Source organism: Rhinichthys klamathensis, unplaced genomic scaffold (assembly GCF_029890125.1).
Source record: "Rhinichthys klamathensis goyatoka isolate OS25496 unplaced genomic scaffold, OSU_Roscu_1.1 h1tg000035l_1, whole genome shotgun sequence".
Lineage (NCBI taxonomy): Eukaryota > Metazoa > Chordata > Actinopteri > Cypriniformes > Leuciscidae > Rhinichthys > Rhinichthys klamathensis.
Genome location: NW_026606583.1, coordinates 4,168,738 through 4,183,352, shown reverse-complemented (window position 1 = coordinate 4,183,352; position 14,615 = coordinate 4,168,738). Strand labels below are relative to the sequence as shown.

At 36.0% G+C, this 14,615-nt stretch overlaps 1 protein-coding gene across 2 annotated transcripts in view; it reads left to right on the top strand.

Moving 5' to 3' along the window:
* prkg1b (protein kinase cGMP-dependent 1b) overlaps window positions 1-14,615 on the top strand; it is a 175,240-nt gene that overhangs the window by 148,652 nt on the left and 11,973 nt on the right. For both annotated transcript variants that reach the window (XM_056245936.1, XM_056245935.1), the window contains exon 9: window positions 815-889. In XM_056245936.1, coding sequence (XP_056101911.1) covers window positions 815-889 — 75 coding nt within the window. The remainder of the gene's footprint in view (window positions 1-814; window positions 890-14,615) is intronic.

The window sequence follows — 14,615 nt, the reverse complement described above, 5'->3', positions numbered from 1 at the left end:
GCCAAAGGTATTACTGCATATACTTTTTACTCAAAATAATACACTTATGGTATATTGCTTGTATGTTTAGAAGACACTCGTAATGAATTTGTAATGTACTTGTAACACAAATAAAGTACACTTTAATATCACTAATCAAGCATGTAATTAGTCCCTACACAGGCAAATACTTAAAGTATAAGTATACTTGAAGTTGTTCCAATTTAGCACAAGTACACTAAATACACTTAAAGTTATGCTTTACTACAATTTAATTACAACTAAAATATACTATACAAAATGAGTTGTTCCAAAATAGCACACTTTAAGTTAACTAATCATTGACACACTTGAAGTATACTGAATTAGTCTGGCTGCAATACATAGCTTTTTTTTTTTTCACCAGGGTTCGCACTCAAAATGCAAAATATTTTATTTTATTTTACACATGGAGGAAAAACACAGTACTATTAATTGAAAAATAGTATCACCACACTATATGGAAAAGTGGAAAATTAGTGTTGATATTTTGCTTTTTAATACTGTTCATTGTGCCTCGTTCATAAAACAAGGTCAGTATATGTATTTTTGTTTAAATCATGAAGATAAAACCATTTTGACTAAATTAAGTACATTTATACTTCCAGACAGAGTAATAACAACTTGTGTAGCTCAACTCCTTGAAGTTACATAAAGTCAGCTAATCAGATTTTAACAGATTTAACCAAGCATATTGTACTTTTTTGTGCAAAATGCAATTTTGGATCAATGGCGTGTGTGTGTGTGTTATTGTGTGGATAAAAGTAATCGTTTGAAATTTTGTTCATGTTTGCAGTTCTTTCAAACACTTGATCGGAGGCCTGGACGACGTCTCAAGCAAAGGCTATGATGATGCTGGCACCAAAGCAAAGTAAGTCTGAAACTCAACATCTTCTGATAATGTAATCGGACTATATGGAGTTCTGTACATTAAATTGTGATTCAATGTGATTCCCTCAAGGGCAGTGCATTCAAAAAAGTTTGCATTATGCTAACGTGATTTAAATGTTTTTTCCAACTCAATCTACACTCTATATCCCATAATGACACATAGTGTTGAAAAGACTACACACACAAAGACAACACACTCCCTTTGTAAAATCACCTTTGTCTGTGATATGAATTAATCTAATCTGTAATGAGTTCGACCATGTGGTGTATGAAGAAGATCCATACAAGGCAGAAATTAATTGGTCTGTGTCTTGCATTTGATTTGCATGTCTGGCCGCGTCCATGACCTCCTGGTGGCTATAATTATCTGAGCTGGACAGGTTTTCAGGAACGAGTAACCTATCTATCTATCTATCTATCTATCTAGGAACGAGTAACCTATCTATCTATCTATCTATCTATCTATCTATCTATCTATCTATCTATCTATCTATCTATCTATCTATCTATCTATCTATCTATCTATCTATCTATCTTATCTATCTTATCTATCTTATCTATCTATCTATCTATCTATCTATCTATCTATCTATCTATCTATCTATCTATCTATCTATCTATCTATCTATCTATCTATCTATCTATCTATCTATCTATCTAGCATTAAAGTGTGGGGTCAACCCTCTCTAAGTGATCTAAGAGCGCCCTCATGTGGCCATACCTAGACATCAATATCCAATTTCAATTATGTACTCATTGCTTTTAAGTTATATGATGCACTGTAAACACAGTTGAACAATGCATGCAATGAGTTATATCTGATCATAATTAATTAGTGTTACATTTTTATAAGGTGTGTGGCCACTGCACCCTTAGTCTGCACAAAACCATGGGTACATTGAACAATATAATTAAATGCAAGTAATTTATGCAAATGTGAGAGGGTTGTTTCAATATGCATAAAATTATATAGCTGCATATTGTTGATGAGCTCTAGCTGTAAATAGATGTGTGTTTAATGAAGAGGATGCCTGTTAAAAGCCCAGATATGTTGAGATAGAAGTGCTGCATTATAAGACAAAAAATAGCCAGTAGCTGTATTCAGTCAATTTTGTTTTAAGCAAAGGATTAGTTTATCAGAACATGAAAAATCTGCCATCCTTTAATTCCCTTAATCGTGTTCCAAAACTGCTTATGTTGTGGTATTCCTGACTATTGGGCCTGTCCCAATGCCCACACCTGCGGTATTTGCACTCGAACACTTGTCTACTTGCATGACATATTTATGGAAACTTGTTTCCGCCAATAAAAAATAAATAAAAAAGGTAATTGCAACTTTTTATCACACAATTCTGACTTTTTATCTCAGAATTGCGTGATATAAAGTCGCAATTGCGAGTTATAAAGTCAGAATTGCGTGATATAAAGTCGCAATTGCGAGTTATAAAGTCAGAATTGCGTGATATAAAGTCGCAATTGTGCACTCTAAAAAATGCTGTGTTGTTTCAACCCATGGTTGGGTCAAATATGGACAAATCCAAGCGTTGGTTTACATTTTTTAATTGCATTTTTAAACCCAACGATTGGGTTTGTCCATATTTGACCCAACCATGGGTTGAAACAACCCAGCATTTTTTAGGGTGTGAGTTATAAAGTCAGAATTGTGAGATATAAACTCAATCTTGACTTTTTTTCTCAGAATTGAATGTTTATATCTCACAAGAATTGTGAGTTCTGTCTTCTGCCTTAGAATTGGAATTTATAACTCAAATTTGCGAGTTTATATCTCAATTCTGAGAAAAGATGTCAGACTTGCGAGATATAAACTCTCAATTGCGTGTTATAAAGTCAGAATTGTGATAAAGTCGCAATTGTAAGAAAAAAAGTTATAACATGCAATTGCAACTGAATATCACGCAATTCTGAATTTACATAACTCGCAATTGTGAGATAAAAAGTCGCGATTATCTTTTAAAATCTTTTATTCAGTGGGGGAAACAAGCTCTTCCATACTGACTTTATTTCCTGGATTTGGCAAAAATGTTCAAGTGGACGTGAAGAATGCAAGTGAGGTAATGAAACGAAGTTTTGAATACCCAATTATGATTGTCAATACTTTGCACTTTAGAATAAACGTAGTCTGTTCAGTAGTCCCTATGTAACAAATCAATTGGGTCTATGCTTCAAACTAAGTGATAAAAAGCAGTTGCCAATGTTTTGCAAAATACACGTACTCATGAAATGTGCAATTTGTACAATCTGAAAAAGCATAATAGGGGCGCTTTAAGTGGCCCAACGGAATGAAGATTTCCCAGCTGACAGGATAAACTCATGTTTGCTCAGTGCATCTGCTGTTGGTCCAACACAGCTGGATCTGTGACTCATCACACAGTGATTCCTGCTTCCAGTCGTCTGCTGTAGATGATGAATCATAATGTTCCTTTGCTCATTAGAGTCAAACTGCGATATAGGACTAGATTTACTTAACAGGGCAAATTAGCATGTGACCACAATCCCATAAAAACACAGATGGAAATGGAAAGTTACGCAGGTGATGTACTGACAATGCGCAAATTAAAGAACACAGACGCAGCTCATTTCCATTATGACCAACACAATCCAAGAGCAGCGCAAATTAGCTTAGGGTTGCAAACAAGCAGAGCCGATGATAATCAGGTGCGGGTAATCTACGAACAACACGGGCACATTTTCGTGAGGGACCTTCGTGCGCAGACGTTCATTAATGGCACACATACCAGTAACTTAACTACTGCAAACTTAGTAAATCACATTGCGTGATTTAAAGGTGAACTAAGTAACTTTTTTACCTTAACCGAACAGCTTTGGAGTCATTGTAATGTTTATATTACTGATTTCGTGTTGAATGGTGGTCGCCTCGCACCCCCCTGGTGCCTGTGAGCCGCAAAACCACCCTTGCAACTTTGGGCCGCCGGCCTCAGTGTTAGGAAGTATCGTGTGATATCAGGTCTCGCGAGGTAACGAATTGCTTTACGGCAAAAAACAGATCTGATAAAATTCTGATAAAATGAGCATCAAACAGAAATAACCCGGCGCCGTATACATGTGGTGTTCGAGACGCAGGGCGCGCGCAGCTCTTAAAGGGGCCATACCTTATTTCCACTTGTTACAGCGTCCATCCTACTGAACAGGTACCGGTGTACAGGGGGAGGGGATCCGGCCGTGAGTGCGAGCCATCTCTGCGTGAGTGCTATTCACGACAGTACAAGTGCTCCACAGCGACTCTAGGGGTCGCTGTTTGACAAAAACGGAATTCTTACTTAGTTCTGCTTTAAATACACTCCTCCCATAAATTTAGCATCTGAAAGGGAAACTCCTATGCATACGCTACAAGGTCAGCTGCAGAAATAACAGTCCACGTCTTTTTATCGGGAAATTTTCAATGCGTGTGCTCTTCGAAAAATTTAACATTTTGTTTTTATTCCAAATTTTTTAAGAAAAGGTTAATGGTCCTGTCAAAAATAGTCAGACTTGTGCTCCTCGCGGTCATAAATGACCGCATTGGAAATGAATGGGAGACGAATTTCCTCTAGTGGAAATCTTTGGTACTGCGGCCAAACAAAATCTTACTGAAAGCTTTTTTTTTTTTATATCAAGCTCAAGTTTGGAACACAATTTGTATAGATTAATGGCTTTGATTTTCTTGCAGGTTTAGAGTAAAACGTGATTTTGAAAATATATATTTCGTATACAAATTTTAAATAGTATTTTTGTGCATTTTTCATAACAATACACGTAAAATTCTGTTACTTTTTTTAAGTTCACTTTTTAAAACTTTTTTCACTTCAGCAATAATCTGCCAAGTGTCGTCTATGAAAAGAGATCAAACTCTCTAATGTTCTAAAGCATTCAAGATTAACGACAGTTTAACTTGGAAATTAAATGTTCAGGTCTATGCTCAAAAAGTGAATAAATGGATTATAAATACAGCGTAAATATGATTTAGTATAAAAAATCCCCCCAAAATACAAAAAATATTAAATAAAAAACATTATCAAACTAAAATATAGTACATTCATTTCATTGACAAAAAATAAATAAAACATTTGTCATTTTTGACCGACACGCGAAGAGCACCAGAGGTAATACTGACAGTAGTTTTTTTAAAAAAAGGGTTTGCCCTGGCGAAAGCTGTTAGTAAATCTGGCCCATATTGTTAGAGATGTGACAACTGCTCAGTCCAAACACTGACATTAGACAGCGCTCTGATGTTGACATCCAAGGTTATTTAGGTCTGTGAAACAAGCAGTGAGCTTGAAGGAAGGATGGCACCTGCAGTGACACCAACATCTCGAACTGTCATAACCATTGTTCTTCAGGGTCACGTGCGCTGATGAACACGCACTGTACGGTAGTCTTGTTGCCATGGCGGCGTGTGTATTCAGCACCTCTGTCCTCATTAGAGCATCAGGCGTCTCGAGTGGTGAATACACACAGTGCTATGAAGTTGTGTTAATGAAATGCACTGTGCTCACAATAGCAAGTGTCTAAACAACCTCTATCACTCAAGAGGATTACGTTACACTCATTAGTTACTAGGATACTGGCCTTTTTTATAAGTGTAAGTGTGTGTGTGTGTGTGTGTGTGTGTGCTTCAAACATGTAGACTGTCCTGGTACTTTTGGATATTTCAGAAATAGTGATTTTTATCCTCCATTTGATTTGGTAGTAATAACATTGCTAATATATTTCTCAACATTGTTTTGATATTTCAGAGTCATATTATTGATGTCCAAGAATCAAACACAAGCACATTATATGAGCACATCTATTATATGATATTACCACTTAAAAAATCAGTATGATGGTGTTACTGATTTTGTAAGTGGTAATATCATATCATAGAAACTATTGTAATTTTTAATAATGATATTTATTATTATTATTATTATTATTTACATTTGTATGACATTATTAAACATTTTTCAATGGAGTTTTGGGATGGGACTTTGTTTCCTTGGCAAATGGAAAACATGAATTTGAAAACTATTATTTTAATTATTTTAATTTGTATATATATATATATATATATATATATATATATATACTGTCTAGTGCAACAGAAATTACACCCTTTACTTAAAAAAAATACACTGCAATTCAAAAGTTTAGGGTCAGTAAGATAAAAAGAAATGAATGTTTTTTGAGCAAGGATGCATTATATTCATCAAAAGTGACTGTACGATTTTTAAGTAAATTAAAGAATCATGGATAAAAAAGTCCATAAAATAGTGCATCACAGAAATGTTTCTAGCAGCAAATCATCAGCATATTAGAATGATTTCTGAAGGATCATGTGACACTGAAGACTGGAGAAATGATGCTGAAAATACAGCTTTGCATCACAGGAAAAAAAATTACATTTAAAATCTAAAACGGTTTAATTATATTTCTGATCAAATAAATGCATCCTTGGTGAACAAGCAATATTTTCCAAAACAAAACAAAAATTCAGACCAGTGTATGTTAAAAGAATTGTCCTGCAACAGGGTTTATAAAAATAACCTGCAGTATGCTAAACTGTCACTGACTTGGACTTGTGACAGAGGACTTCAGACTTGGACTCAAAGTCTTGTCTGGCAAATAGTTTGACATTCTGATCTGAGGTTACCCCAAAAGTTGCTCCATGTTGGTTTAGCTTCCTTTGCCATGCTGAGAACACCGGCAGATGTCATTTCACACTATGTTGGAACAGAAAAACGAGTACACTACGTTCTGTCCTCTGCAATAGGGTGGACACATTGGCCTTATGCCATCCGTCGACAAATACTCGAGGCCCTGATATACACTCAGCACAGGTCTTTTTTGTTCATTTTTGTTAAATATAAAATAGCGGTATATTAGCGAACATATTAGAACAACATTCATACGTGTTGCCTGTGTTTGGGCTGGACATGCCGAGGCAGCTGTCTCCTGTCCCTCTTGCTTTTCTTGGGAATCACCTGACATAAACAGCCTCTATATGTGGCAGTAGAGGAGACCCTGCAAAGCGTATCACACACATGATCATGTGATACATATTACTAAATAGTAATTGGCTACAGACCAATATTGACATGTAAGGAGTGTTTTCATTTTTTATCAGATTTATTTCAGACCAAGAAAATATGAATTAAAAAAAGTGCATAGATTTGTATCTTTATACAGATATTACAATAATAAATATATAAACATCTTAAAGGGATACTCCACCCAAAAATGAAAATTCTGTCATCATTTACTCACCCTCAAGTTGTTGCAAACCTGTATGAGTTTCTTTCTTCTGCTGAACACAAAGGAAGATATTTTGAAGAACGATTGGAACCAAACAGTTGTTTGGCACCATTGACTTCCATAGTAGAAAAAAAAAAAAATACTATGGAAGTCAATGGTGCCAAAGTTCAAATCGTTCTTCAAAATATCTTCCTTTGTGTTCAGCAGAAGAAAGAAACTCACACAGGTTTGCAACAACTTGAGAGTGAGTAAATGATGACAGAATTTTCATTTTTGGGTGGAGTGTCCCATTAAACCAGCAAAAGTTTTTTGGGGTTTTTTCAGTCTCCCAGCTTGGTTTGCTGGTTTTCGAGGTGTTTTGTGCACTTTTCAGCTGGTCCAGATTTGGAGACCACTGCTAAGAGCAGAACTCTTGTTTTCTGTTGTTTTGACGCGCTGTAGAAACGGTATAATGCCACAATTATGTCCCGCGGTCCAGATGGAACCGGTCCGCCATTTAAATACCACTGTCCCACATGCATGGCCTACATTGGTAGCAGTCGGTTATGAAATTATATCTGATTCCCTATATATCTGGCATTAGTTAAAAAAAAATTCAGCTTCTGTTATTAAAATGTTTTGAATGAGCAATTTAATGCTGTATTTGATTTGGTTTATAATTCCTTAATGCACCTTCTTAGGAGAGACAAGCGTCAGCATTGTTCCCCTTACTAAAATTATGTATTTAACATAACTTTTGGGAATAATTGGGAAAGTAAAAAAAAAAAAAAATCCATTGTTGTTTTTCAGACCTTTTTACAAATCATGCACTTAATTTCAGCATACCATTGTTCATATGGTAGTTTATAGTCATGCAACATTTTTTATTCAAGACACACTACACGTATAGAAATTGCACCTATTTACCACATTGCTTGCATCATCTTGTAAGATCGGTCCAGACATACACTGCAGAATCCTTCATCTCTAGAAACACAATCTTGACAGATGCTTATGTAAGGGGTTTATTTTTGCACCTGGCCTTTCGCTCTCAAGTGCAACCCATTTGACAGCTCAGTTGCTTACATCCTCCAGAGGTTCAGTTGTATTCTGTATCACTGACTATGAATTCCACATCCGTCTATATGTCAGTACATGTGTTTGGCATGTTGCTTTCTGAACAAATAGTTTCACATGCCTTAACTTTAAGAACGGACACCTTAGATTCTGCAAGTATTTCCACATTTGTTTTCATCATAATAATAAAAAAAAAAAAGTAACTCAAGTAGTTCAAACCCTTGAACCAAACCAAGGACATCGATAGTACTTGGAGAAAGCTATCATTAGTAAGTGCAAAAACTAATCAGCCAAACTTTGAGCCCTTGGACCAAACCAACCAGCTCTAAGATGAATTACTACAAAAAAGACAATGGCACAATACTGTGTTCACTAGGACACATTTCTCAACACCTGTGTATTTTGTGGTGGCAAACAATTTTACATCACTGAATAAGAGACAAACATTATCAATTGTCTTTAAAGATTATTGATTCCCTTGCAAGGAAAGGTCAACAATCATACAGTCATACAAGGTGCCTGCAGAGTGTGACAACGAATGGAGGCATCCGTCCTTCTTTATAGTTGTTCCTCCCCCAAGGTTGTTTCTCGAGGCTAAATGAAGATATGTCTTAGCCATAAGCAACACATTGTTTAGTTTGTCTAACATATTTAGTCATATTATACCCTTGAATGGAGAGCTTCTGTCTCGGTCATACACTTAGTCACACATTAACTATTGTCAGGTCATATACAAGGACATCCACACACACATATTCATAAGGATATGTATCGACACTACATTAATCTAATTACCATCATATTTCTAAGATTCTATAAATATAATTAAATGCCAACATAAAGAACATATTACATTTCTTCCACAATTCCTTCTCTTTTTATCATTCATTGATAACTAAAATAATAAGACAGCAAATTTAAGTCATTATATCACATTTATATACTCTCCATCTCTCATTTTCATATAAATGATCACTTTCTTAAAGGAGTAGTTCACTTTAAAAAAAACTTTTGCTGATAATTTACTCACCCCCATGTCGTCCAAGATGTCCATGTCTTTCTTTCTTCAGTCAAAAAGAAATTAAGGTTTTTGATGAAAACATTCCAGGATTTTTCTCCATATACTGCACTTTGCTGGGCACCAAACGGTTCAAGGTCCAAAAGACAGTTTCAGTGCAAACTGCAAACTGTTCAAAGGGCTTTAAACGATTCCAGACGATGAATAAGGGTCTTATCAAGCGAAACAATCGCTCATTTAAAAAATAAATAACAAAGTTTAAGTTTTATAAGCTCAAATGCTCGCCTTGCTCTGTTCTGTGACGCACGTTCGTGACTCTCCTGTTCGAACTCGTTCATCAAAATGAACAAATCTTTTTTCGAGTCATTTGATTCATTTAACGAACGAAATGAACGAATTGACTCGGGAAAAGATTTGTTCATTTTGATGAACGAGTTCGAACAGGAGAGTCACACAGAACTCACGAGCATGTGAGCTTATAAAACTTAAACTTTTTTTTTTTTTTTTTTTTTTAAATGAGCGATCGTTTCGCTTAATAAGACCCTTATTCATCGTCTGGAATCGTTTAAAGCCCTTTGAACAGTTTGCAGTTTGCACTGAAACTGTCATTTGGACCTTGGACCGTTTGGTGCCCAGTAAAGTGCATTATATGGAGAAAAATCCTGGAATGTTTTCATCAAAAACCTTAATTTCTTTTCGACTGAAGAAAGAAAGACATGGACATCTTGGATGACATGGGGGTGAGTAAATTATCAGCAAAAGTTTTTTTAAAAGTGAACTACTCCTTTAATCTTTGATTGTAAAAATGTGGGTCAGACTTTAGATTGGGGACCAATTCTCACTATTAACTAACTATTTATTACAACTTTTGCCTCAATAAACTCCTAATCACTGCATATTGATAGTTAGTAAGGTAACGTTAGTTGTTAAGTTTTTGGTATTGGTAGGATTAAGGGATGTAGAATATGCATGCAGAATAAGGCATTAATATGCATTTTATAAGTACTAATAAACACCCAATATCCTAGTTATATGCATGCTAATTAGCAACTAGTTAATAGTGAGAATTGGACCCTAAACTAAAGTGTTGCCATTATTTTTAATTAACTCTGAGAGATAATTATACAAGCAAGACCTTTTCAGTCGGCTGAGCTGCCAAGCCATTCTTCTGTCATGTGTTATTACTGTCCTGCTGTAGTTTGGAGAAGGCCACCCGTACATCATAATGACAGATGTTATCTGTGGCATCAGAAGAGGGTGTTGAAGGAACAAAGCTGTGATTGGTGCAAGGTCAGTACTGCTGTTAGGATCCATGTGACTGAGACCTCGCACGTTGGTCTAAAAACAGGCCATTATATGAACGATACATGCCAACACGAGTGGCTGTTGCATAAGCTGATAAGCTTTGCACCCTGGCATTTGCATTTTTTTTCTAGAGTCAAATTTGACATTGTACATTGAGGCATTATGAATAATATTTTTACTAAAACGTAACAAAAATGGTCTCAGAGTCAAACTGGCACTGTACCAATGATTCACAAAATTGTTGATGTTTTATTTGATCCCACCGAGAGTTCAATTGACAATTGGTTTTGACAGTAACATTCTGATAAACACAGTTAATCAGAAATATTTTTTTATAAATAATAAAATCAATATATCGCATACAAATATCAGTCTGTATACAATTCTGTCGGTTTAAACTTTATTATCAAAGCCTAAAAAGGACATTATAGCATGGAAAAAAGTTGAGTGTTGTTTCCATTGGTGGCTTTACAGCGCATCAGATTTCACATGTATGAGGAATGGTCACATGCATGTACTGGATTTAGCTTGCCAATGGACAACCATTAAATAAAATGTTTTGTTAGTTGCTCTAGACTAGAGATCTGTGCTTGGCATTTTACATTTTGCAAGGCCTGTGTATTGAAGAGGGATTTTAACATTATTCAAAGTCCCAGTGTGGTCAAATAGGTCATGGAAGACACGTGCAAACTTAAGTGAGTAAAATATAATGTGACAAGAACCAAGTCAACAAGAGCTAACCTAGACTTAAAAAGGTCGTCTTAAGTCAAGGGGATGTAATGCAGTCAAATGCTGCATTGTGGAGAACACCTGGGCAGGCCGCCCGCAGCACGCTGTTTTCTGTCATTTCATCCATCTTTTCTTTGTTGGGTATATGAGGTCAAACCCCAGCACCCAGCCGTTCTTAGCTAACCACTGACCCCTGAGGAAACTGCCCGCGGCCCGACTAGAGTTCGGACATAGGGCTTATTTTCACAGCTGTAACAGCAGAAGTGGATATGTTGAAAGGCTGCCGTTTCTGCATGGAGGAATTTGACTGGTCTTCAGCTTTTTACGAGAGATTGGAGGCCAGTCAAGGTCTGGAACATTCCTCCTAAAAACTCTGGTGGTTATGCTAGATAGGCAGCATTTCAAAATGATAGTTCACTCTAGTGAAAAATAATTATACTGAGTTGTATTTAAAATACATAAGTAAAAATAGATTGACATGTCAATGTACTAACTGAAAACTATACATGTACAGTAAATAATAAAATAAACTGTAAATGCAGTTTAAGCACACAAGTGTCTAAAGTAATGTAATGTGATTTTAACATAGGCCTCAATATAGGCTACAGAATTTGTGTTCAGTGAAGGGAGCAGTTTTTGTATATGTATGATAAGTCAATCTCTCCTCACCTTACATTCACGGGCTGTGAAATGGAATTCACCGACAATCGATTTTGCTGTACTTTTGCTAAACAACTGAACTCGCTGGAGTGCACACTATGGAGAGTCTGTGTTGTTTATGTGGCACATTTGTCAGAAGGAAACCTTTAGAGTCTGGAAGCTCATTGCAGCTAAAGACACAAGTCTCATCATGTATTTCAAACCTGAGAATTATGAAATTATTTGATGCTATGTCTTTTTTTTTTAGATGAGACTTTCTTTTTTGTGCAAACCAATGAGATGTGAGGTATGAACTGAAACATCTAGTTTGTTTCTGCTAACATGTGCTGTAAGGGCAGAATTTCCAAACACAACTTTTGCCCACAGCGCAAATGTAACTATGAGCAATTTGCAAATAAAATGATGTAATTTGTTAAATATTTAAAGGACAACTCCGGCGCAAAATGAACCTCGGGTGTAATAACACATTGGTACAGACTAAATCGTTCCCTGAGATTTGTTTTCATGATAATCGAATATAAAGAGTTTTATCTCTAAAAACAGTTAAGCTTATAACGCTAGTATATTGGGCATCGAGTAAGCAAAAAGAGATCGCTAGTTAATACCATTAACAAGGCTCAAATTAGCCCCACACTAACACGGCAGCATAATGAGTGTCCTTACATGCAAACCGAAGCATTGAGAACTTTGTAAGTGTATAGACAGTTTAATAAGAAGATACTTTACACAGACAGTACAGTTAGCGCATACAGACAGCAGCCATCTTGGAAAGCAGCCTCGATCAATCGAACCACGAAGGTGAGCGAACAGTACGTGTAGATATTGAAGATAAGATAAATTATATTTATTTTTTTATTTTCTCTGTTGCGTTCAGTGCTTCTCTTATGCGCTCAGTGCTTTCCTCCGGAAACAACGGACCATATGAGATTCCAAGTCACAGTTCAGCTCACGTATCACCGTGTTCGTGGTTTGACTGATCGAGGCTGTTTTCCAAGATGGCTGCTGTCTGTATGCGCTAACTGTACTGTCTGTGTAAAGTATCTTCTTATTAAACTGTCTATACACTTACAAAGTTCTCAATGCTTCGGTTTGCATGTAAGGACACTCATTATGCTGCCGTGTTAGTGTGGGGCTAATTTGAGCCTTGTTAATGGTATTAACTAGCGATCTCTTTTTGCTTACTTGATGCCCAATATACTAGCGTTATAAGCTTAACTGTTTTTAGAGATAAAACTCTTTACATTCGATTATCATGAAAACAAATCTCAGGGAACGATTTAGTCTGTACCAATGTGTTATTACACCCGAGGTTCATTTTGCACCGGAGTTGTCCTTTAAGTACTACTTAAGTAATTTGTTTTTGTTTAAATCCTCTGATTACCTGTTATGATTAAATGTAGAATACAATGAACTGTATTTGAGTTCTACTTGTTGGGTATAATATTGATAAAAGTTTACAGGAAATGTGTTTTGAGTTGCAAAAAAATATGATTCATAATAATTCATCATAATGAAGTAAGTTTTATAATTATGACCTTTTACCTTTTCAATAATTGAACCACACTTTTAATATCTGGTATTCTTTAATTCAATTGAAATGTATTTCTATTGCACTTTTCACAATTTTGCATGGTTGCAAAGCAGCTTTACATACTTATAGAAAGTAGTTAAAGATATGTAATTATGACAAATAAAGAAAACAACATACATCCAGTTTAAAATGGTGAAAGAAATATGCACTTGATCAGAACTTTTTAGTACTTTAGTGTATTCCTAATACACTACAATGCACCTACGGTACTAATACACTTTTCCCATTAATGCTACTTTAATGGCACGTTGGTCTTTGAAATGTGGAAATGTCAAAATATTATGAATTATTAAATGAATTATTAATTTTATCCTGATCAGTCCTAAAAAATTACATAAGTTAAAATCTCAAATAAACTCAGAAACATTAACTGCATGAAAAGTACCAACTTAAATTGTATTAAAGGTGCAATGTGTAAAAATTGAGTATCTATTAACAGAAATGCAATAAGACATCCATAACTATGTTTTCAGTGGTGTATAAAGAACTTACTTAATAAACCGTAATGTTTTTATTACCTTAGAATGAGACATTTATATCTACATAACCGCGGGCACCCCCTTCTATAGCCCCTTTCACACAGCGCTTTGAACCTGGCAAATTGCCAGAGTGCCTTCTGTGTGAACGCAAACACGACCCGGGATTGATGCCGGGTTGGGGACCTAGTAACATTGCCGTGTTCAGACCCGGAACGCGCGCTGTGTGAACAAAAGCCAGAACCAATGCCGTATAAGGGGTGTGTCGTAGTGAGGATTCACGAGCCTTTGCAATGACGTAGTTATCGTGAGGCTCAGTTACTCTAGAAGAAAGTTTGCGTTAGTCATCGATACAAGAAAGAACGAAAAAATGTCTGCAAACTGGACTGAAGTAGAGACCCGTCACATCCAACGTCACGCGTCTTTCCGGAACATACACGGGTTGTGTGTGAACGCGCTCTCTGATTCCGGCTAATCACTGGCAGTGTGAATGAAGCAAAAACAAACGAACCCGGGTCAAATCCCGGGTCACTTTATCCGTGTATTTTCCGGAATCTCTGTGTGAAAGGGGCTTATGAAGGTCGACATAATGTGACGTCATGTTTCAACCGTAGTCGAC